Source organism: Cervus elaphus, chromosome 20 (genome assembly GCF_910594005.1).
Source record: "Cervus elaphus chromosome 20, mCerEla1.1, whole genome shotgun sequence".
Taxonomy (NCBI): Eukaryota; Metazoa; Chordata; class Mammalia; order Artiodactyla; family Cervidae; genus Cervus; species Cervus elaphus.
In genome coordinates, this window is record NC_057834.1 from 140,709,911 (window position 1) to 140,735,571 (window position 25,661).

A 25,661-nucleotide genomic window follows, 5' to 3' on the forward strand; every position below is an offset into this window, starting at 1 on the left:
CGCACCCACACACGTCCCTTTTGCCATGTGAGCTAACACTGTCACAGGTTCTGGGGATTAGGACCCGGACATCTTTTGGGGGGAGGGGAGCTGTTGATCACACTACTCATTCTGCACAACTTGAAAGAAAATTACTTTAAACAATTGCAAAGGAACTTCACAACAGCTCAGAGTATAATCAACTACTAAAATATGATATACAGATAATAAAACAATTGGGTCATAATGCTGGTCAGAATAAACAGGCCTGGAAGAATGCTTTCCTAATTTTTCACCAGCAAGAAACAATGATCAGACTGTATTTGGATGACACCTGTCAGGGCCGTGTCCTGAAACATGAGGTCGGGGAGGGTGTGTGGGGTCCGCACAGACAGGGCTGAGCCCGGAGAGGTGCCAGTGACCGCAGGCCCAGAATCCACCAAACAGCAAGGTCTGTATGTTCCCCATTTCAGAGGATGTTGAAAACTTTGAATAAAGTGACATTCCCATGGAGAGGATCCCTTGTGTTTCTAGAGTACAAGTTTTAACCTGCTTGATTAGTCCCCTTGGAGGGTCATCTATCCCTTTCCAGTGTCTATATTTAACAAAAGATTAAAAACTGCCATAAGTTAAGTTCTCCATTGGCCAAATGTGGCTAGTTTCCAGACCTTCAGAGATAACACTTGGTTCTTTGGCTATAGTAATTTAGTACCCAGGAAATTATCTGGCCAAGTGCATGACTATGTGATTTTGGTGGCTATTCTCTGAATTGTGTAACTTAAAGAAGATCACAGAAATTATGTAGATTATTTTATGTGTGTACTTATCTGCAACCAAACTGCTGTTCCTTTTAACTTTTTTTTCCCACAGCCTAATCTTGAATCTCAAGTCACTGAGTACAACCAATGTTCAACCAAATATCCAGGAGCAAATGGAACAAGCTTGGGGGTAAGCCCAAAGATTAATACATGTCAGAGCTGATGAATGTTAGAGATTACCTAGGTGAATCTCCAAATCCTCCAAAGATGTGTGGCATCTCCAGATCATCGCAGAGCCAGGCCCTTTCCAGCACACCCCTGTCACTCATCCTTCAATCATCCATTCAATAGTGACAGAATCAACTCATGTCAGGTGCCAGCAAAGGACCATGAGCAAGACATAGCCCTGCTTTCGCCGCGGGGCAGGCGACTCGCACGGAGGGCCCGGGCCGGGCGCGATCCGGAATGCCATCCCTGCAGGAGCTCCGGGTCCCTGGCCGGCGCAGCGGGCGCGGGAACCTGGCAGCCGGGAGCGCCCCAAGCAGCCGGGAGGCGGCGAGGAGAGAGCCGGGCGGCCTCCAGGCCCCGGAGACGGTCCCAATCCCCCGCGGGCCGGGAAGGAGGACCCGGGGGCCCCGCCGGCAGCACAGCGGCTCCTCTGCCGGGCTAAGGACTTCCGATCGAACGGGCTTGGCCCCCCCGGGGAGAAACTGCACCAGCTGCCCGCACGCGGCCACCGACGGGGCCGCGCGTCCCCCGCCCGCTCGCCTCCCCGGGCCCGACCTGGGGCCTCGGCCGCCTCCGCGGGAACGTGCGGGCGGAGGACCGGTGCGCGGCCTGTCCCCGAGCTCGGTCGCGGGGCCCAGGGCTCAGACGTGCGGGCGCCCGGGCCTCCCCCGCAGAGGACCCCAGCGGGAAGCTCCGGGGCCGGGGATCACCGAGGGGCGGGGCGGGAGGAGTCCCCCCCCCCCGGGCTCCGGGCTCAGACGTGCGGGCCCCCGGGCCTCCCCCGCAGAGGACCCCAGCGGGAAGCTCCGGGGCCGGGGATCACCGAGGGGCGGGGCGGGAGGAGTCCCCCGGGCTCCGGGCTCAGCGCCGGTGCTCCGTTTCTCAGGAGCTTCTTGATCTCAGCGGCCCGGACAGCCCTCTGCAGTCCCTGCCAGGCTGCTGTTAAAACGTTGTGCTTTTGTGTTGAATGGACGCTACAGATCAGGACACGCAGTAACTAGGAGTTAAAGATGGTGGGGCACTTGCACAAATAGGTGGTGAGAAGCCTCAGCATCTCAGGGACCCCCACACCCGCAGCCACATCCTGCCCACTCAGCTCCCGCCCTAGTGTCTGGGAGGCCAGCTATACTTGCAATTAAAATTTGCTTGTGGCTTTTTATATGAGTGGATTCTCCTTCATATCTGTCCGTAGATTCCAAGATCACAATTAATGTTTCCTGAGTTACAGAAGTCAGTTCTGCATCACCTAGGATTAGGGCAGATTCAAACCCACTCTTGTGGTTTAATGTGAAAACAATCTTCTGTAAAGTGCTATAGAACACATGGTCAGCTGAGTCTGTGGCTAAAATCTGGGGAAAGTCTCTTAGGGAGTAGTTTTCCTGCCAGATGTTGGATACTATAAGGGGAAAGGCTCAAGTGTGAACTTGTGTTTCCAAACAGTTGCTCTAATTAATGCAGTGTTTATCAAAGATAATGTCCATTATCACCATTGTTGGAAACAGAGTCATTACTGAATGACCACACCCTTTTCTGATATGGAGTGGAAATGCCCCAGAGCCACACACTAGGGCTGGGGGAATCTGCCCCATGACAGGTGGTGGGAGGAGATCACATTCCTATCTCAGCGAGTTTACCATCCACTGAATGATCATTCTCACAGGCAGCCCCAAGACTCCACATGGAATGTTGGGAGGGTAACTGATCCAGGACCTCCTAAGACCTGCACTAGTCCTGCAGGCCGACAGAAAAAGGGTGATCTAACTTACACGTGGCATGTTAAAATAAATAAATAAATAATAAACAGAGCACCAAGGTCATCAATACAGGACACAGATCGGTGGTTGCAAAGGGCGGGCTGTGGGGGTGTGAGGAGTGGGTGGAGGTGGTCAAGAGGAACATACTTGCAATTATAGAAAAGTAACTCATAGGGTCATCATGTGTAGCATGGCAACTATAGCTAATAATACTATTTATTTTGAGCACTTAAAAGTTCCTAATAGAATGGATCTAAAAAGTCTTCATCACACACACGGAAGTTGTAGCTATGTAAGATGATGGGCATGAGATGGACTTATCATGGTGATAATTTCAGAATATATACAGATAAGCAATCATTATGTTGCACACAGAAAGCTAACATAAAATAAAAGTCAAGTATGCATCAATTAATAAAAACAAGAAAAAGGTGGAAGGACAATGTGCACTGTCACAATTGCTGAGAAAGATTAAGCATTGAGCTTTGCATCAGAGTCTGCAGTCTTCCTTCCTCTCATCAATGGAAAGGGTACATACAGCCTTGGATACAGCAGATGGGATAGGCCTGGGGTTCTGCATTTCTCATAAGCTCCCAGGAAATGCCAATTCCTGCAGATTCCTGGCTGCACTTTGACTAGCAAGGTGTTAAAGCTCCTGAGGGTGGAGATTAACTGGGATGGTTTCTAAGGGATCCCGTGACAATTATGATGAGTACAGAACAGGGGCTTTTTTGGCCTTCATTCCTGACAGTGTGAACAGCTGCGGGGTGAGCTGAGGTGGCGATTCCTTGTGCAGAGAAGAGGAAGATGGCAAGTTTCATCAGACTAGAAATGATGTGGTTTCATGTTCATATACCAACATCTGCAGACACATGGAGCCCACTAGCAAAGACCTTCAGAAATAAAGGCTAAAATAACACTATGATTTTTTAATTATTATTTTGGAATGCTATCCACAATAAATAAACTAGATTAAAACAAAATGATTTTATGCCACAGCTCAAGTGGTTCAATTACCTGGGAGTTTTTTTTTCAAGTTTTATCTTTTTTTTTTTTTTTAATTGGATTGCGTCTAATCTTTTATTTATTTATTTTCAAGTTTTATCTTGAATTAATCTTGGAGGGCTCAGCAGGAACCCTTCTTAGAAGTGTCTGCAATTACATGAGGGCTTGCCTGAGTGTGTCACTGCTTGTCCAAAGGTCTGGTGGCAAATAAAACATAAATGACATAGGAAGGGCCCTTTACTACACTTGTTAAAATATGGCAGGGACTTCCTTGGGAAGCTATAAGTTCTTGGTCCCCGTGAGGAGTAGAAAGTGAGTCTGCAGAAGACGCAGATGGGCCACAGGAGAGGAGCCAGCCAAGCTCCTCGCCCTCTCAGCTCCTCTGATAAAGGCTCTGTCTGACCCCCAAGACCCTCAGACACGCCTCCCGAGGGAAGCGGGTCCTGAGAGGCCTGGTGTGGGCCCCGGTGCTCTTCTCTGACCTGGGGGAGGAAGCGGTGGGCTCAGGAGAGACCCTGGGCGTGGAGTGAGGGCCCCGGGCTCGGGCTGGGCCACGCGCCGAGGGACAGCATCCCCGCGCTCCGCTGGGGTCAGCGTCCACGGGGGTAAGATGAGCGGCCCGGCCGCTCTGGGGTGTTTCTCACGGTCCCTTGATGCTTCAACAGTCCTTGGGCCCCAACAAAGCTGGCAGATGTCGGAAGTGTGTGCTCTCGGGCAGGACTCAGCGGTAAAGAATCTGCCTGCCAACGCAGGAGACAGGTCCGACCCAGGAAGCCCCCACACACAGGAGCAGCTGAGGCCGCGCACCGCGACTGTCGAGCCGGTAGAGCGCGGAGCCGCGACTCCTGCGGCCGGTGCCTCCCGGAGCCTGTCTCTGCAGCAGGAGAAGCCGCGCGAAGAGAAGCCCGAGCCCCACCGCTGGAGAAAAGCCCCCACGGTAGTGAAGGCTCGGCACAGCCAAAATAAATGAACAAAAAAAACTATTTAAAGAGAAGAGGTGTGTGGCCTCTGGGCCCTGAGCAGCCCCCTGGAGCCTGTGGGGACGTTCTGGCCGAGGCCGTCTCCACAGATGAAGGTGCCGTGGGGATCGGGGCGCAGCTGGCCAGTGACACCCCGAGAGGAGTGCCCTTTTTCTGCCCACCTTCTCCGCTGGCGGGCTGGCAGGGGTGCAAGTCCTGGAACCTGTCCTCACTCCGAAGTCTGGGTGGCCTGTACACGGGGTCTGTGTGAAGCGGCACAGGGCATTTCCATCTGTCGGTCCCTTCTCTGTCCCTCCCCGGCTTGGAAGACCCTGGAAGGCAGGGCTGGTGAGCTCTGCACACGGTGATCCTGGGCCCCCAAAGCCCCAGCGGCAGCAGACCCTGGAGAATGCCGGGAGAGGGAGCCGGGGTGGGTGCACCGGAGAGCTCGGGGCTCTGCTGGGAGATGGAGAGACGGAGAGGGGGGCTTCCTAGAGCGAAAGCTGCTCCCCCACAGCATGGGCAGGGCCTGAGATGAGACCCAGATGGCCCTGCAAGCCTGACGGGGGAGCCGCAGGCCTCAGTCTCTGAGCAGGTGAGCAGTGAGCACCTCTGGGCCTGAGCGAGTCGTGGAGGCTGGATTCCGGCCCTCAGGAAGCCCTGGGCCTCAGAGGGGCGTCAGGCAAGACATAAGTGCCCCAGCATGTGGCAGGTGCTCACCGAGAAAAGCCACACAGGGCCAGAGGAAAGGCAAGGAGTGACGGCACAGCCTGAGGGAGCCACAGGGAAGCAGCAGAGCGGTGGTTTCCAAGCCAAGGCCTCGGAGAAACGCAGCTCAGCAGCCAGGGACCCGGGGCCAGGGGCCAGCGGTAGGTGCAGCAGAGAGAGGAAGACCCCCTAAAACGGCAGATGTGAAGGCAGAGCGTTCATCTAAACTCCTGGATGATGTCAGAGGCGGCGTGGACTGCGGGGTGGACACAGCGGGTGAAGGCTGGCCAAGGAAGGGGGCAGGGGAGAGAGTGAAAGACGGTCAGAGCCTGGCTGTGGATGCCACTCTCCTTCCAAGGGAGATACAAGCCACTCAGATGCTGTGAGTAGAGAACCAGTTAAAGCAGATGAGTTATCACAGGGAGAAAGCTAACGGGAGGCAGAGAGGCTGCAGCCAGAGGGTGGTCAGGAGCCCAGCAAAACCACTGGTGAGAGGAGCCTAGACTGAACTCAGGAGGCGGAGACCTGGAAGGAGGAAGCCCTTCAGAGCAGTCCTGGAGGAGGAGAAGGAGGAGGCAGGACATCAGGAACATGGAGAGCAGCTCCTACAGATGCTGAGGACCCTCGTTGTTTGGGGATGAAGGGAAGCTCAGAGAAGTCAGTCCCTGAAGGAGGACAGACTTGAGCTCTAATCTCTGTCCAGTGTTTCCCCAGATGCTACTCTCCATCAGCTCCCCAACTAAGGCTGCGTTTTAAAACTAACATGAATTACATTACTGTAACCCAGTTATGATCATCACAAAAGCTATGAAAGTGTTTAAAAGCTTGATCATTAGAAATTGAAATAAACAAGTGACCAAACTGACCTAAAATAATGGGCAAATGACTTTACCATTATTCACAATAACCAAGTTGTCCATTGACAGATGAATGCAGAAAGATAAGGTGTATACACACATATTCCCTGATAGCTCAGTTGGTAAATAATCCACCTGCAATGCAGGACACCCCAGCTCAATCCCTGTGTTGGGAAGATCCACAGGAGAAGGGAAAAGCTACCCACTCTAGTATTCTTGGGCTTCCCTTGTGGATCAGTTGATAAAGAATCCACCTGCAATGTAGGAGATCTGGGTTCAATTCGTGCCTTGGGAAGATCCCCTGTCGAAGGAAACAGCTACCCATTCCAGTATTCTGGCTTGGAGCATTCGATGGACTGTATAGTCTGTGGGGTCTTAAAGAGTTGGATACGTCTGAGTGACTTTCACTTCATTTCACTTCATACACACATATACTGAAAGATTATTCAGTTTTCAAAAAGAAGTCAACCCTGCTCTTTGCAGGGACATGTATGAACCAGGAAGGACATTATGCTAAGTGAAGAAAGCCAGAGGCAGAAAGAAATCCTGTATAATATATACGATAAATAAAATAGTCAAACTCATCGATGCAGTGTGTAGAATTGCAGTTGCCGGGGGCAGGAGAAGGAAAATGTGGAGCTGCTGTTCACCAGGTAAGACGTTTCAGTTCTGCAAGATACACACTTTCTGGAGATGTGCTATATATACTTTGTCTATAACTAATGACACTTTGTTGTTGTGTAGTCACTCAGTCATGTCTAACTCTGTGACCCCGTGGACCTTAGCCCACCAGGATCCTCTGTTATGGGATTTCCCACGCAAAAATACTGGGTTGGGTTGCCACTTCCTTCTCCAGGGTGTCTTCCCAATCCAGGGACTGAACTGAAGTCTCCTGCACTCGCAGGCAGATTCTTCACCACTGAGCACCAGGGAAGCCCCAATGACACTATGTTCTACACTTAGAAATTTGTTCAGAGTGTAGATCTCACTAGACTACTGTTGAATGTTCTCACTACAACTTAAATAGAATATCCATAGAAGATCTAAAAGGACTTACTTCAATAGACATTTTTCTAAAGAGATATACAAATGGCCAACAAGCACAGAGAAGAATGCTCAATGCAAATAAAACTCACAGTGAGATACCACTTCTTACCCATTAGGATAGCAATTATCAAAAGACAGAAATAAGATGTGTTGGTGAGAATGTAGGTGAAAACTGAATCTTGTGCAGAGTTCCTGACAATATAGTATAGTACAGCCACTGTGGAAAACACCATGGCCAGGCCTTAAAAAACTGGAACTAAAGTTACCACATGATCCAGGAATTCCACCTCTGGGTGTATATTCAAAAGAACTGAAAGCAGAAGTTTGAACAGATATTTGTGTAGCAAGGTTCATAGCTGCGTGATGCACAATAGCCCACAGGTGGAAGGAGCCCAGGTGTCCAGTAACAGATGACTGCATAAACAGACTGCATAACCTGGAATATTGCTCAGACTGAAAACATAAAGGGAACTTTGGCACAGGCTGCAGCATGGATGAACTTTGAGAACATCATGCTAAATGAAATAAGCCAGACACAAAAGGGTAAACATTTATGTCCACTTATATAAAATACCCAGGGAGTGAAATCCTCTCAGTCATGTCCAACTCTTTGAGACCCCATGGCCTGAATTCTCCAGGCCAGAATACTGGAGTGGGTAGCCTTTCCCTTCTCCAGGGGAGCTTCCTAACCCAGGGTCGAACCCACATCAGCCACATTGCAGGGGCATTCTTTACTAGCTGAGCCACAAGGGAAGCCCATGTGGTACCTAGAGTACTTAATGATTCAAAGTAGAGAAATTCATAGACACAGAAAGTGGAATAGTGGTGGGCAGAGGCTGGGAATAGGGAAATGGGGACTGGGTCAGTGGGTGCAGAGTTTGAGTTTTGCATTAAGAGTTCTGGAGCTGGGTTACACATTAATGTGAATGTACAGGTCACAGCTGAACCGGCCACTTAAAGTGGCTAAGAGGCTAAATTTTAGGTTATGTGTATTTTATCTCAATTTTAATATATAAATAATTATTTACTCATCTTTCAGTTATTCAAAAGCCCGACATTTTGCATGATGCACTCAGCAAAAAAAAAAAAAAAAAGTATATTTACAAATAAATAATTATTTACTCATCTTTAAGTTATGCAAAAGCCCTGCATTTTGCATGATGTACTCTGCATATAAGTTAAATAAGCAGGGTGACAATATACAGCCTTGATGTACTCCTTTCCCGATTTGGAGCCAGACTGTTGTTCCATGTCCAGTTCTAACGGTTGCTTCCTGACCTGTATACAGATTTCTCAGGAGGCAGTAAGGTGGTCTGATATTCCCATCTCTTGAAGAATTTTCCAGTTTGTTGTGATCCACACAGTCAAAGGCTTCAGCATAGTCAATAAAGCAGAAACAGCTGTTTTTCTGGAGCTCTCTTGCTTTTTCGATAATCCAACAGGTGTCGGCAATCTGATCTCTGGTTCCTCTGTCTTTTCTAAATCCAGCTTGAATATCTGGAAATTCATGGTTCATGTACTATTGAAACCTGGCTTGGAGAATTTTGAGCATTACTTTGCTAGTTAGTGAAATGAATCCAATTGTGAGGTACTTTGAGCATTCTTTGGCATTGCCTTTTTTGGGATTGGAATGAAAGCGGACCTTTCCCAGTCCTGTGGTCACTGCTGAATTTTCCAAATTTGCTGGCATGTTGAGTGCAGCACTTTCACAGCATCATCTTTTAGGATTTGAAACAGCTCAACTGGAATTCCATCACCTCCACTAGCTTTGTTCATAGTGATGCTTCCTGAAGCCCACTTGACTTCACAGTTCAGAATATCTGGGTCTAGGTGAGTGATCACACCATCGTGATTATCTGGGTCATGAAGATCTTTTTTCTACAATTCTTCTTTGTACTCTTGCCACATCTTCTTAATATCTTAATATCTTCTGCTTCTCCATACCATTTCTGTCCTTTATTGAGCCCATCTTTGCATGAAATGTTCCCTTGGTATCTCTAATTTTCTTGAAGAGATCTCTAGTCTTTCCCATTCTATTGCACCAAGGGCAGCTCATATTTAAATATTTCTAAACACATTCATCATATCTTTTAAAATCTTTTGGATAGCTTTAATCTTGGACATTTTCCAGCTTTACTCTTGGGAATTAGTGTGACTTTTCCTTTCAGAGAGCATTGTTTGATATGCTTGGTCTTTTCCCACAGATCTTTTCCCCAGGGTTAATTAGTAGAATCAGATAGTGAGTCACATTTTTCATCAGATGAAATGTGGATAAGAAAGAAATTTGTTTTACAATTAATATTTGTACACAGAGTAGAGAGTCGTAGTCACCAAGCTTCTCACTTATTTGCAACTCAACATGCAATAGACTCTTGTTGTAGCCACCCAGCTCCCAGGGACAGCCATGCCCATGAGTTCTGGCCAAGCTAAATTGAGTAGAAGTTCCATTGGCTCTGAACAGGCCTGGCCTCTGAAAATGTCCCACAAGGCATCCTTTTCCCTTTCTAGCTGAGCGGAATAGACCCAGTGCCAGGGCCAGATTTGAAACCACCGGTTGTTGATGACAAACCTATAACTCAAAGGTACCATGGCCCCTGAATCCTTTTGTTGAAAGGAAATCAACAAGCAGAGTCACTTGACATTTGAAAGCCTATGTTCAAGTAAAGGTAAGATTGTATGATGTTCATGCATCTGATATTTTCTTGTTTATATGCTACAGTGAGTAACTTTAACTTACAGAATTATGGAATAAAAAATAAACTAAAAATTCTTTCAAATTCTGAAATATAAATTTTTTTTTTAATATTTGAAAAGATAAAAAATGCATTTGTTTATTTAAGAAACATTCAGCATGCTCTCTCAAGCATTGTTTTAGAATTTCAAGATATACATTTGTGCCCGCATGCTAAGTCACTTCAGTCATGTCCGATTATGTGTGACCCTATGGACTGTAGCCCACCAGGTTCCTCTGTCCATGGGATTCTCCAGGCAGGACTACTGGAATGGGTTACTGTGCCCTCCTCCAGGGGATCTTCCTGACCTAGGAATCAAAGCTGTATATCTTACAACTCCTGCATTGGCAGGTGGGTTCTTTTACCACTAGAGTCACCAAGATGTACATACACCAAGATGTATATACATTAAATATAATCCCATAATTTTGCTTTCAGACATTTTATAGTCAGTATAAGAATACAAAAGTGTCCACCACTCCTGCTTTGGATAATTGAAGTTGACATGTGGTGGATACGGGTGGAGAGCCAGGAGGTGTGGATCATCTTTTTTTCTGGGAACACTCTTAGTTCTGGCTTTTGACAACAGCTTCAATATAGAGAATTTTCTCAATCCACCTGGAGCCAAGGAACTTCTCAGCCCAATCTGTGAAGCCTTAATCCATAATCTGTAGCAAGCAACCCAGAAAGCCCAGTCAGAACCCCTGCAGTATTAAACCTCAATTCTTCTTCTTCTTGAAGTTGCTCAGTCGTGTCCGACTCTTTGCGACATCATGGACTGTAGCCTACCAGGCTCCTCCATCCATGGGATTCTCCAGGAAGAATACTGGAGTGGGTTGCCATTTCCTTCTCCAGGGGATCTTCCCGACCCAGGGATAGTCAGACTTTAATCACTGACTGACAGCTTCCTTATTTTAATCATCCTTCCTATTTAGAAGCAAAAGGGGGAAACCAAATATGTCCTTCAAACACATAGAGGAGGCCCATCTTCTATCCAGTCCTCCCCCAGCTCTCCTGCATCACAATCTCTGATCACAATGTGCTTCCTTTTTCTACCAGAAAACTTTCCCATGCCTATGCCTGACTCTGGGAGATAACAAAGGAGAGAAAGGCCTGGTGACCTGCAGTCCATGGGATCACAAAGAGTTGGTCCCAACTAAGTGACTGAACAACAACAACCACAATGCCCAAGTCTCTGCCGAACAAAAAGGGTGGTAACTGAGTCCTTCACATTATGGAGCAAGAGTGCAATAAACACTGCTTGTTCTCTTTAGGGCGATTTGTGTTTGCCTACAGATGCTAGAAGAGTGAGAACCAAATAAAAGTCAGGACAATATGTGCTGCTTCTGTTAAATCTTAAAAAACAACAACAACAACAACAATCCTTTATCTATCACAATATTTAAGTTGAAATCTAATTCACGTAAAATTTATTCTGTAAAATGTACAACTGAATGATCTATCATCTGTTTACAAAGTTGTGCAACTATCACCACTACCTAAATCAGAGCATTTCATCTCCTCACAAAGAAAGCCACTATCTATTCAACAGTCACTTCCCCTCCCACCTTCCCCCAACTTCTGACAATTTGTGTGCTTTTTGTCCCTAATGATTTGCCTGTTCTGCATATTTAAAGTGCATGGATTTGTACAACAGTGGCCATGTATGCTGGTTCCTTACACGTGGTGCTATGTCTTTGAGATCCGTCTATGGCTTAGCACATGATTCATTCCTCTGTTTGACTTGAGAATTTTCCTTTCTAGGCCATTATAATACACACACACACACACACACACACACACACAACCAAGTTCTTTTCTTTTTAATTGTGAAAAACTCACAGGATATAAAATTTCCATTATGGCAATGTTACGTGCTCAGTCCACATCACTAAGAACTGTCTTTGTGCAGGGACCCTCTTTGCTGCACCGGCCCTGAGCCACCAGCTAGCACAGAACACCAGCCCAGCCATGACACCCCATCTCGGGACCCTCCGTACCACCCACCCTACCAGGACTCCACACAGGCCTCCCCACGGCGGCCTAAGAAGAGAACTCCATGGGGGGAGGGGGCAGTGGTGGTGAGGGGGGAGAGACAGGACAGGAGAGGCGGGTGGAAGAGCCTCCCATGCTGAGCTCGAAGTCTCAGTCGCATGCTCACCAGACCAGCCCTGCTTAACTATTGGGATCAGAAATGGTCAGACGGGTGGGGGAAGTGTGACCGTGGACAGCAGCAGCTTCAGCCAGACACCCGACAGTCTACACTGCAAACCTGCCAGGCCCAGCTTCTGTCCTCGGGCCAGTTGCAGAGCCCCAGAGCCCCAGCCTCATGTGGGGGGCTATGCCAGCCACACCCTCCAGAGCTCCACATCCCCAGCTCTCAGGAGAGTCCCCTGAGCTCCCAGGAGGTCGTGTCCACTCAGGATGTATGACAAGCGGCGTTAGGCTGGGACCAGTTGGACGTGGTCGCAGTGAGACCAAGTTTCTCTGTATCTCTTCTGCTCCTGAAGTGCCCACTCTCTCTTACTCACTCATGCCTTGCTTTGTCCAGGCATTCCCCCAAACACAGCCAGGCTGCAGGAGGGGTTTCAGGGCAGAGCAAGAGCTGCAGTGTCTCATGGTGAGCAGGGCTGGCCACAACTCACTCTCGACTCTGGGAGAGCATCACTGTGGGTCAGAAACTGACCCTCTGAAGGCACAGGTGACTGCTCCTGGATCACACAGGGGCCTTAGAACTTAGGTTTGTCTTGTGACCTCTACAGCTGTCTCTATAGGATGGACTATGTAGCGAGGAGACAAACTGACCCCTTGTAATCACAGTCAGATTGGTTAAGGACAAAGGGGGTGGGGTGGGGCTGTGGGAACAGGGATGGGACCTGCCTGCTTCCATTGGTTTCCCACCCTCCACTCCCCTGACCTTCTCCTCCTCAATATCCTACCCCGTATTGGGCTTTCTCGGGCCAGACACAACAGAAGTGATCATTCAGTTACTCAATATTCAGTGGAATAGTCATGAAGTGACATCAAGTGTAAAAAGAAATAAAATTGAAAATAAAATCCATCCAGAGAGGTAATATTTTAGATGAGGTTAGTGTCAGAGAAGATCCTTGGGCTCTGGGTAAAGGCCTCCCTGAAACTCTGGCCCTGGAAAGAGGGAGAAGATGACACCTTTGATGAATGTGACCTAAGCCTGGTTTGTGTTTAACCAGCTCATTGATTTGATCATTCATCATCATCACATTTTCTGAGCCCCATACTGCATTGTCAAGGTCCTCACTGGGCTCACAAGCTGGAGAGCTCATTAAATTGTGGTTAAAGACTTGAGGGGCCCTGGGTGAGGCAGAAAATGGTGTAGGCAGAGCAGGGGATGGAGAAAGGCATCGTGGACCAGGTAAGGTCTGAGCTGGGTCTCCAAGTGTGAGTGATCAGTTAGCTAGGGCCTGGCTCTGAGCAGGACTCAAATACACGATGAATGACTAAATGAATGAAAGTGGAAATCTTCCCGAGAGAGCAAGAGTGCCAGCTCTTCTGTAACTGAGTCCAAGCTTGTACTGCTCACCTCATGACAGGCCAATTAATTGAGAGAGGAGTTGTTGGGGCAAGGAACAGCAGCTTTATTCCAAAACCTGAGACTCTTGCCCCAAGGACCCATCTTACCTGAATTAGAATTCAGGCTTCTTTCATATTTATACTAAAAGGTGTGGGGGTGGGGAGAGGGAGGAAAGTCAAATATTTCTTCGTTCCAATCATCCTCCAGAGGGGATGTGTTCATTTCTGCCTCCCTGCTGTGACTCACAGAAGAGTCTGCTCAGGAGGTTTCCTGTGAGCTGAACAAAGTTATTTTAGCTTGGTGCTCATTACCTGGGATGCAGGGTTCCCAGAGATGGAACTTTATGTATAAGCTTATAGGCAACATTCCTTTAGCTGTTACCTCATAATAGGTAGACTATGAAGGGTCCTTGTCTATGACACATTCAGGCCAAAGCTCGGAACTGAAGGGCACAACAGGGCGGTGGGGAGAGGCCCCGAGGGGCGCCCACTCCACCCCTCACAGTCTTGCTGACTAAGCAGCCTGTGTGTTGACTCCCCGGGGGCACCTGTCTGGGCTGTTCTCTCGGACAGGGCTGTCAGAAGCAACAGTCAGCTGGGCTCCTCCCTGATCAGGCCCGAGGACACCAGCTGCCTCACCTGAAAGGGGTCAGGCTCTCAGTCATGTTTGAAGCTTTGTGACCCCATGGACTATAGCCCGCCAGGCTCCTCTGTCCATGGGATTCTCCAGGCAAGGATACTGGAGTGGGTTGTCATTTCCTTCTCCAGGGGATCTTCTCGACTCAGAGATCAAACCCAGGTCTCCTACATTACAGGCATATTCTTTACCATGAGCTACCACAGACATGCATAAAAAACTGCCACCTCCCAAAAACTGGGGTCAGAAGCCTGGGTGTGTGGTTCAGGCTCTATGAGGCATTTCACATCTTCCTAGTATCTGCTCTCATCTCCCTAAGAAACTCTTATGTCTTAGGACATCTCTAACCAGTCCTCTGCTTTTGGTGGGATCTAGTGCTCAGAGGTTAATATTTTCAGCCCAGAGAGACATAGCCTGTGCTTTAAACATGAGAAACCCTCCCATCTAGCCCCAATCCATCCAAATCTCTCCCGTTCCCCAGATCCCACGGCCAGCAGACAGTCCCTGAGTCTGTTCAGCAGACAAGCTCCCACAGTGTCTGGCGCTGAGGCTCCTCCCGCCCCCGTGTCCCATCAGCCCTGCACGATGAGCCCCAGTCCTGGGAATGGAGGGGCCCCTCTGCGCTTCTTCTGGGGCTGCTGTTGGACCTTCTTCTTCCTTCAACCAGAGCAGGGAGCTGGGCTCGTCCATGCCTGGGAGTGGGGGGGTAGGAGGGGATGAGCAGTCAGTCCCTCTGTCTCCTGTGGCTCTCGTGGGATGAGGCGCTGGGGGCGGAGGGTGGACGGGGCTTGGCCTGCTCAGCAGTCAGGACTCAGGGCGCATTCGGGGGAGGCTGAACCTACTGGGGAATGTTGATGGTGACAAGCTCTTTCCATCTGTGTAGGAGCTGATCCAGCTCACCAAGCTCTCTCAAAACTAGCACCTGTATATAAACACTCTGGCAACAGGGGGTGGGCTAAGTATTTTCCAGGAAACTCCTCTCTAACCTCTGGGAAACATTCTGACAGGGTCTCTGATGATGCAACCGATGTCCGCTTTGGTTAAGAATCAACAAGGACTCACTGTTTGGCACATGGATCTCCACGCTATGTAGCGGCCTCGATGGGAGGGGAGTTTGAGGGAGAAAGGACACATGGATGTGTATGGCTGAATTGCTCCCTTTGGTGTTCACTTGAAACTATCACAGCACTGTTTGCTAATGGGCTATACCTCAAATACAAGGCAAAAGTTAAAAAGACAACAACACGTGACCAAACACTCACGAAGACACTGGATGATTTGGACATTGGCTTCAAAAGTACATTTTGGTAACACAGAAAACTACAGTGTTTCAAAATCCTAGTTTATGATGTAGAATCTATGATATTTAGGTGACTGATCAATTGTTTAATACAGGCACCAATAAAAATACAAGCTGAAGACTAACCAGTTTTAATATCATTTTCTGTTTTCATAAATTTTGCACTATAGACTGAAGCCACGGCATGTGATGTCTGTTTATCTGTCTCCCTCCCTCCATCTCCCTATTGCTGTAGTTTTAAATTTATGTGACCAGTGAGTTTGCTCCAGCTCTCCTGCAACACACACCTTCATTCTGTAGGAGAAGTGATAACACTCGCTTACACTCGTGTAAGTGAGGAGGTGACGCGCGGTGACACAAGGAAGAAGACTGGCGGGAGGCCCGGCCTGGCCTCAGCCTGGGGGCTTTGCCTGGACACTCACTCCCCGGTTCACTGCTGACCCGTAACAGGGGCCTGGAAAAGCCTGTGAGGAGCCCTGGCTAAGAACCTTCATGCTCGTCTTGCCATTTACATCGTGAGCATGGAGTTCTCAAAGATCTTCAGATTTCTGATTTTTTCTGATTTCTTTAGTCTTCGTTAGTCTTCTCGCCAGGGGTGTCGTTAACTAAATCAGCCTATATGTTATTAATATTAACATATATTATTGGTTTATAGATATTATTATAATAAAATAATAATAGTACATCACATTTAACATTTACTTGCATTATATATACATATGTTTATATAACATTATGTTAAAATAATTTAAATTATTATAAATAAATTAGCATAACAATGTGGGTATATATTACTCCTCAGAGGCAGGCCTTTGCCTTTTGTATCATCAGCTCTTCCTACTGACCATATTTTGTTTGCCAGAAAACAATGAAGACTGAGGCCAGAGTGAAAGTGAGGGGAAGGCAGGCAGAGAAGACCCAACCTGAAATTACAGGGGAGACACAATGAGTCACTCAAGTGAGAGAAGTGTGCTCCCGAGACCAACCTGAACTGCAGTCTTAGTGAGGGGAGCAGATGTGACCCCTCACCCGGCCCACCGGCCCCTTCTGGGGAGGCTGAGAAGGAGGAAGCCTCCTCCAGGTGTCTCCTCCGGCTCCTCCCGGGGACCCTCTCATCCTCCCCAGTCTCTGCTGCAACCTTTGTCCTTTGTTGCCAGCAGGCCGTTCAGTGCCCTCCACTGTTCTCCTACTGGCTTTCTTTACTTCCCTTCCTATTCTCTGGGCTGCTACCGGCCAGGCTGGAGACGCAGGCATCACAAGACCTCCCTCCAGCCAGTAAGCTGTCCTTGCCCCACCCTCCTCCTTGAGAGCTGGGTTAATGGGGTGCTTGGGGTTTATTACTGAGGCTTTCCTTGCTCTCAGATTCCTCCCTTCCAGATGCTGAGATGTGCAGGGCAACTAAAGACATTTCTGCATTTCCCTGAATGTGGATGCTAGATGAACCTAGTTTGCTTAGAGCAGAATCATATGTTCTAAACAAAGATTTTTATATTCCCCCAAACAGGAAATGGTGACACCTCAAAGTCATACTGTTACATGACAAAAGCAAGTTGTAAAACAACACACATTATTTGTCTAACTGAACTAAAAAATGATACTATATTATCTCTGTAAATATACATATATATATATATATATATATATATATATATATATTTGAAAGTGTTTTTTAAAAAGCTGGAGGAATATATACAAATGAACCATAGGTACCTTGATAGGGATGAAAGGGAAATTTTACTTTTACTCTAAATTATCCAGTTTTTGTGTGTACTTTTAATTCAGGATGAACTTGAACAAGAGTGTATACTGTTTGTATTAAATAAACACTTTACATATGATTGTACAGAACTAGCTTATCATAAAAACTGAACCAATGCATTTCAGAGTCAAACAAATGATAAGCTGTGTAGAAGAGACTGAATATTTGCTGAAGGGTTAAAGATAGAATGAGCACACGAGCAGCCCAATCAATGAAATGCGGGCTGCACACTGCTGTCTCCTCCAGTCACTAGAACATCTCTTGAACACTTGCTGGGTTTAAGTCAGCCTGGAAATCAGTTACCTGTCCAAGGCAAGTCAGAATTTATGCCAGGCCCATAGGAAAGACATGTCTTAACTAATTTGGCTGCCAATATCTCTGAGGGGAAGAATATGTACACTTTATTCTCAAAAGTTATTTTGGCCTGTCCTACAATGGATTATTTCATTAAAAACAAAACACTCAAACTAACATTGAAAACCACCGTTGAGGTGTACCTTAAAGCTTTTGCCACTTTAGAGCTTTCTCTTTTTCTGTCATCTCTTAAACACATGCAAAATAAATACAGTGGAGTCCCCAGCAGGAGCTGCTACTCAGGGAGCTCTGGGCCTCAGTCCTTACTAGGAGTTAAAGTGGCAAAGAGCATTTTTGCTCCAGAATTCTAAAGGCATTTTGGTGTTGGATAATCTGGACCTGTGGAAAGCATATGATAGCCTGATGCTGTTTCTTACAACTGCCGCAGTTCAAAGATTTTCAATATCTTACTTTCTGTAAGCAAATATTGAGAATGCTCAGGAGAGAGCATAAATATAATGACATAACTCGTTATAAATAGCATATAAGTAGAAAGTGTAGTTAGATGTGAGTCTAACTTACCTTAAATTCCTAGTTCCTGTGACTCTCAGTCCATAAGGCTCAGACTACATTCTTTGGGCATTTCTACGGAGTGGACAGTAGGTGGCACTTTCAGCCTGTTTAAAAAACAGTTCACCGGCTTTGGCTCCTTTGCTTGCTTTTTAACTGTTTTACCACCATTGCACAGAAAAGAAAGTCATTTTGTACATAAGTGTATGAAGTCCAGATCAATGTCTTGGGAGCAATTTCAGAACACAAAGCCATTTAACTGAATCTGTAGGAAGCATTTACAAGTAACCACAGAAAAGACTTTACCTTTTTGTAGATCCAAACTGCAAAAAGAAAGTGAAAGTCACTCAGTCATGTCCGACTCTTTGTGACCCCTTGGACTGTAATCCCGCCAGGCTCTTCTGCCCATGGAATTCTCCAGGCAAGAATGCTGGAGTGAGTTTGCATTCCCTTCTCTAGGTGTCGGGAGCTGCCGGGGTGTGCCCAAACTATGACAAGGTCACGGGATGAGAGAGGAACCTGCAAGGCAGCTCTTTCTCACACGGGGCTGCCCGAGGGGCCCAATATGTCCCCTCAGGAGCCGCCAGGATGAGAAAGGAATCTGCAAGCAGCTCTTCCCCTCCAGGTTGTTCCGGGGGCCTGGTATGTCCCTTGCTTCCTTCTGTCTTACTGTTGTTGGGCTTTCTATTAATTTTTGGAAATATAATATATAGTAATAAGGCCTCCCTGGAAAAGTCCAAGCCTTTTTTGGAAATGCTCATGATTGCTCTGGCTCAGGACGTGACCATAAACATCAAGTCAGCAAAGAAAAGGTCACAGGTATAGTCTGGCTGCTTGCCTAAAAGATTATAATGTTCTAGAATAGAAAAGAGTAGAGGCATTTAGATTTAGAAGTAGATGCACTGCATCAGTTTACTTGCTCCTTGGTTGAGAGGGTTTTCATTATTGTTATTTCCTTGCTGCTATTTGTTCATTGTTTCCCTTTCTTTAAACAACATGATATTATGGGTATTTTTGTAGAGTTAGGAAATGGGGTAGATAGATTTCAATAGAAGATTTATATTAACCAGCTTCACTGCCATTATCTCACTATTAATAGAGGTGTTTTGCTGCTTTAGAGGTGTTTTTGCTGTTTAATAGTTAATCATTGTAAATTGAGATTTTGTGGTTTCAGGTAAAGAAAAATATCAGGTTTTTCTCATGGTACTATTCTCAGAAATGTCAAACATGTTACTGTGACCCTTCCCATGTATTGTTTTATTGTCCAAAGAATTTACACTGTACCTGAGATTTGTAGGACATTGTTTTTGTTAGAGTGAAAATGTTAGGCCATTGAGGCAAGAAGACTATGTACAGGACATTTAAAAATAAACCCTGTAATCAGAAACGTTCTAGATGAATGCATAGGGGAAAAACATGGGAAAGAAAAATATTGACAGATGCACGAAACTATATCAGTTTCGTGGTAATATGTGGTGTAATATGTGGTGACTTAAGGGGGAGGTAACGTTCATTCTTTACAAACTGAGGTATCCTAAAAATTAAAAAAAGCTACCTCTTCTACCCAAACTTCTGTGTGTGTCTGTCTTCTTCCTCGCCGATGCCACTCATCCCTTGGGTATTCCTGGTTCTGCCAGGGCTGGACCTCGGCATCTAGGGAATCTTCCCAACCCAAATTATCCAGGATAAAATGCTTTTGGTGTTTGTGTCACAAATGCTCTTTGCTATTTTAATTTCTGATAATGACAGAATCTCAGGTCGACCTAGGCCCTGTGCTAAACTACTTTGTGTCCTGTAACCGTGGTCAGACACATAGACTTTATAAAGTTTGGTTTTTCTTGCTTGGAAACAATTTGACCCAGCTGCTCTCAAGTGAAAAACAAACTACTAGACCTTAAAATGTTCCAGTAGAGTACAATCAAATGCTGTTGATTCTAGGTACTTCATAGGATGTTTTTAAGCCTTGTCAGCCACCAGATTCTCTTGATTCTGGAAGCTGGGTTTACTAGGGCCTGGTAGCAATGGAAGTGTGATGAAATCACTGCAGCAGTGTTCTGCTCCAATGCACAGGATCTGGACAGACTAGGAACAATGATAAAATATTCTGAAGGGGTGAATCCAGGGCATTTAATCTTATCTGAACAAAAGCTTGTGCACTGACTCATTTTATGCATCACTTCAGGGTGGCCACAGGCTCCCTGGGCTCTCCAAATCCCTCAGCTTAAGAGCTCCTGGCCCGGGAGTGAAAGAAAACAAAGGCAGCCCTTCCATCTTCCCATTCCGACCTCTGGTCCCATCACAGCCTCACCCCTGAGAGGGACGGTGGACGCTCAGCTCGCTGTCCCAGCCGCACGGCTGCCAGACGAGTTACAGGCGCAGCCCTGCCCAACGGCCTGCTGCTTCCTGCCTGCTGCCTGGCGTTGTGAGAAGGCCCCAAGGAGATCTATGAAAAGCAAAGGGGAGTCTAACTCAGCAGAGCGGCCCGATGCTCGAGGGAGCTAAAGAGACAGGAAGCATGAGTCAAGTCAAGGAACGACCCACTTCCGGCTGTGCGGATAACGGACGTGGCTGAAGCGTCCTGCTCCCTGCGCGCGCGTCTCTGCGTCTGCAGGCACTTCCGGTTTGCCTCACCGTGAGAGGCGACTGCTTGTCAGAAGGCAGATCTTTTCTGTCATCAATAAACTGTCTTTTCCTTGCTGTCAGCCCTGTAATCTGGCACTATATGCTCCTTATTCTATTGGCTGCTAACATTTCTGTAAAAGGAGATCTAACTGTCAAGAGTTCAAGATTCCAGTGGTCTGTGCAGTCCCACCACCAAATTCACTCTCCAGAGTTGTGTTTGAATCAGGTAAAAATGCTCATTACAGACTTAGGATTGAACATACTAATGTGAGAACATGAATGAATTTAGAACTTTTAGAAAGTCTAATTTTAAAGGTATTTGTTTATCTTTAAAGCCCAATGAGAAAAGTTTACTCTTGCTTATCTTGTCTGAGGAATAAACATGGACAAATACTGGAAAAAAGCTACAAAGTTTGAGGCTTTGAAGAATGGAATTAAAAGAGAATGGGTCTCATGAAGAGTAACTCCTTTGGGATGGAGAAGCTGAGAGGGGAAACAAATTGATTCAAGAAAAGATCTTATTATTAGAGCTGAGGTCATCTGTCATTTAGTCAAATTTACTTTTCTGCATGCCAGATCACTTTATACAGACTTGTACAGACACACAATGCAACTACCATCTCCACTCATACACAGAGGGGTGCTCCGGCCATCGCTTCAGACCACCTTGTGGGGCACTCAAGATGCTCAGGACTCCATCCCATGTGTCCTGGGGAAGTGATTCCCATGAGGTCCAACCACTGAGCCTAGTTTTACTCTGTTTTCAAACAGCCCTTTAAATCCCCAAGGACAGCGCTCCACTCTCTCACCACATAAAATGTCCCCCCATGTGTCACTGCTCCTCATCAACATGGCTGCTGGTTTTATAATCAGTCTTAAGATATGGTCACCTGATTCTAATATTCTTTATTGTGCTGAAGTCAGTCAAGTGTTTTATATCTTACTAGCATATTAATATGTCATCTTCAGAGAAATAATTCAAGTATGAAGTCAAATGATTATCCTATCCATATGAAGTATATAAATATAGTCTCTGGGCGATGGTGAAGGACAGGGAAGCCTGGTGTGCTGCAGTCCATGGGGTCAGGAAGAGTTGGTCATGACTGAGTGACTGAGCAATGGTAAAATATTATCCCAATTCATAATGAATGTACAGTGCATAGGGGAAAGTGGGAGAAAAGTATTTTAAAAATTGGACCGAGCTTAGCTAATAAAATTAGCAGTGGTAAATGTTGTTTGAGGGAAGAACATAATGAATTATGAATTAGGAAATTTTCCTCTTATGTGAAAGGAAAAAATCAAAAGTCACAGAATATTCTCATGAGTAGACATATTTATTTATTTATAAACTTTATTTTCTGTCAACCTACTTCCATTTTACGAGTTTGTGGGGTTTCCATGATGGCTCATGGTAAAGAATGCTGCCAATGCAGGAGACATGAGTTCAATCCCTGGTCCAGGAGAATCCCACGTGCCTCAGAGGAACTAAGCCCTTGCACCACAATCATTGAGCCTATGCTCTAGAGCCTGGGGTCCTCAGCTGCTGAGCCCACTCTCTGCCACTACTGCAGCCCATGTCAGGAGAAGCCGCTGCGAGGAGAAGGCCGTGCCCCGCAACCAGAGAGTGCGCCCCGCTCACCGCAACCAGAGCAAAGCCCGTGCAGCAGCAAGGACCCAGCACAGCCCCACCCAAGGAAAGAGCCTGTGCAAGACCAGCCGAAGCCCACTCCGTCTTGTCCCTCCCCACCCCGTGGCCTGAGCAGTGGGCGCTGCAGGCCAGCCCTCGGGGGCACTGCGGAGTGGGCATCGAGCTCGCCTGCCCGCCTGTGGACTAGGCCACCACCTCAGATGGAGCAGCGTTGCACTCAGGTGCTGACGTCACCCATTCACCGTGACGTCCTCCTTGGTCAGAGCCTGCTCACTGCCACCTGCCTTTCCCTTTTAATCTCTTCAGAATGTGCAGACGTGGTGATCAGACACGACCTCCCGAGTGTTGACAGGAAACGGTGCCGCGCAAGGGCAGAACTGCCCGGGTGAGCACCCGCCATCAGACCCACCGACTGAGCTCCCTTTGTGCCGGGAATGGGTCGTCTCCAGAATGCAGAGGAGAGTCTGTGTCACGCAGACCGATGGTGAGAAGTTCACAGGAGTCTTGGCTCTTGGACGCTGCCTGGGTCTGGTTAGTGGAGGCTCCGGGAGTGAAGCGGCCGACCACAGGAGCGGCGGCAGCAAACTGCCGCACAGCTCGCTGCCGAGGGTTCGTGGAGGACGCAACGGTGACAGAGCTGGGTTTTCAGTGGCAACAATGGCATGAGCTGCCGACAGAAGTTTCTCCCATGTTCTCTTCGGATTCCTAATGTAGACACCCTCACTTTTCCTTCTGTAGATGTCCTGCTCCACCGGGAAGTAAAGGCTGGTGCCACCTAAGGGCTCCTGCTGCAAGGAACGTGATGATGTCCCCCTGCATTTGCCGGACATCAAGGACCCAGAATAGTGTAAAAGATTCACTTCAAGGTATGACAAGAGTCCAGACAGTGCCATATGGACCGCTGTCTGGGTAGTGTGGGAAAAGCCTGAGAAGATGTTTTAGAGAGGCCAGGTAATCTTTCTGATAAAACAAACTTGACTTTCATTCAGTTGGTAGAAATAACACTATGAGCTTTACTCTTTAGAGCTTTAACATTTTTTATAATGTTTTGACATTTATGAGAAATTTATAATACATGTACAAGGTTCAAGAACCTAAAAATATAAAATATTTTATATTACATTGTTCCTCCTACCCCCTCCCTTCTTGTGAAAGCTCTGCTGCTTTCACCATCAGTCACGGTGTTTCATTTCCCAGGAATCTTTCCAGAGATTTGAATTTTTTACAAATTATTTATTTGGCTGTGCCAGGTCTTAGCTGTGGCCTGCGGGACCTTTTCCATGGGAACTCTTAGCTGTGGCATGTGGGGCCTAGTTTCCTGACAAGGGACTGAACTCAGGCCCCTAAAATGAGAGTGCAGAGTCTTAGCCACTGGACCAGGAGTGATGTCCCAGAATGTCATTTATGCAGACACAAGCAGCTATGAATATCGTTTCTTCTTCATTCTATATGGTGGTGCTAGTGGTAAAGAACCCACCTGCCAATGCAGGAGACAGAAGAGACTCGGGTTCAATCCCTGGGTCTGAAAGATCCTCTGGTGAAGGAAATGGCAATCCACTCTAGTATTCTTGCCTGGAGAACCTCCATGGGGCAGAGGAGCCTGGTGGCCTACATTCCACAGAGTCACAAAGTGTCAGACATGACTGAATGACTTAGCACACAACCACATTTAAAGATATAAATAGTAGTGTACTGTGCACAATGTTTTATTATATCTTGCTTATATTCAGCTGACAATATCTTGGGGAAAACTCTCTCTTGGGACACTATTTTCTGCAATTCAGTCCACTGAATAGATGAGGTAGTATAAGACACTTTACTGGTCCACATTGGAATAAACACTAATATTCAATTACATCTTGACATCACAAAAAACAATGTAATGCATAACCTTAGCCTATGTTATTCCACTGCAGGAAAATGTATAAATTTCTAATGCATTGAATAATGTCCAACGTTTATGTCAGACTGAGAGTCCTCACCAGCTAGAGTGAAGAAACCTCCTTGAATATGCAGGGCATTAAACCAAGGCAGGAAAAAATGCATGTATTAGAGCTGAAACTAAAAAAAAAAAAAAAAAAGAAAGAAAGAAAAAGAAAGAGGGAGAGAGAGAGAGAGAATAAATCAACACTTTCAGAAAACATATAAATAAAACAAAACAAAAGCATTTCTATCACCCAGGAAGCTTTAAGACATTTAGGAGTCCTGTGTCAGACAGCAGGTCTGATGTATATTTCATATTATCTCATACCCACCCATAAAAAGTGAATTTAAATCCCTTTATATACACTTCAAATATTTTAGAATATTCAAGAAATTGACAACTTTTTGGAAAAATATGAACTGTCAAGACCATTAATTAAAGCAACTAAAGCAAAAGAAAAATAAGCAAATAAGGCTATCAAATAAAAATTTTTTGAGAATTACTTCTGGAAATCATGTAAAAGCTATGCAAGCAAAGAACAACTGGCTACAAAAGTACCACAGAGTTTTAGAGAATCAAGAATAGAAGAACAGAAGACATCTGTATTTTGTGAATATAATTTAACCCTGCTGTCAGAACTTGACGTAAGTGACATAAAACAAAAGCACACACCAATTTTACCTACTATTCTTGGCCTCAAAATCCTAATCTATTAAATACTAATAAATGATATAAGAACATTTGCAGAGAAATTCTCCGTCTCTAAAAAACTTAGGTTTACTCACAGTTTTTGTTCTTTGAAAGTAAGTCAAGTTGTAAATTCTAAGAAGTGCTTGATCCAGAAGGCATGGAATATATGTGCAATGGAAAACTACTCAGCCATGAAAGTGAATGAAATAATGCCATTCACAGCAAAATGGATGAACATGGTGATTTCATATTAAGTGAAGTAAGTCAGATAGAAAAAGACAAACATCGTATGATATCACATATGTGGAATATTGAAAAATGATACAAATGAACTTATGTACAAACAGAAGTAGAGTCACAGACATAGAAAACAAGCTTATGGTTATCAAAGAGGATCACGGGGGATGTGGGGAGAGGTAAATTAGGAGTTTGGGATCAATATGCACACACTACTGTATATAAACTAGGTGGACAACAAAGACCTACTGTATAGTGCAGGGAGCTATACTCAATATCTTGCAATGATCAATAATGGGGAAGAATCTGAAAGAATATATAGTCTCTCAAAGAGTCATGTCCAACTCTTTGGGACCCCAGGGTCTGTAGCCTGCCAGGCTTCTCTCAAAGGAGGGGTCACAAAG

General features: G+C 46.2%; 1 protein-coding gene and 1 long non-coding RNA gene across 3 annotated transcripts; one reads left to right on the plus strand and one right to left on the minus strand.

Moving 5' to 3' along the window:
* The first annotated feature begins 336 nt into the window (after positions 1 to 336).
* LOC122676862 (basic salivary proline-rich protein 2-like) lies at positions 337 to 4,954 on the plus strand. Its single transcript, XM_043876414.1, has 4 exons — positions 337 to 430; positions 1,164 to 1,835; positions 4,477 to 4,661; positions 4,748 to 4,954. Exons 1-4 carry the CDS (start codon positions 337 to 339, stop codon positions 4,952 to 4,954), a joined length of 1,158 nt encoding a protein of 385 aa, XP_043732349.1.
* Positions 4,955 to 10,301: 5,347 nt separating this feature from the next.
* LOC122677192 lies at positions 10,302 to 20,670 on the minus strand. 2 transcript variants are annotated; one of them, XR_006335729.1, is made up of 3 exons: positions 20,445 to 20,670; positions 18,149 to 18,243; positions 10,302 to 10,335 (listed from the first exon to the last, which is right to left on the minus strand). It is a non-coding gene; the product is annotated as an uncharacterized LOC122677192 (long non-coding RNA). The 2 variants fall into 2 exon arrangements; XR_006335728.1 differs by lacking the exon at positions 10,302 to 10,335 and adding an exon at positions 17,285 to 17,575.
* Positions 20,671 to 25,661: the final 4,991 nt, after the last annotated feature.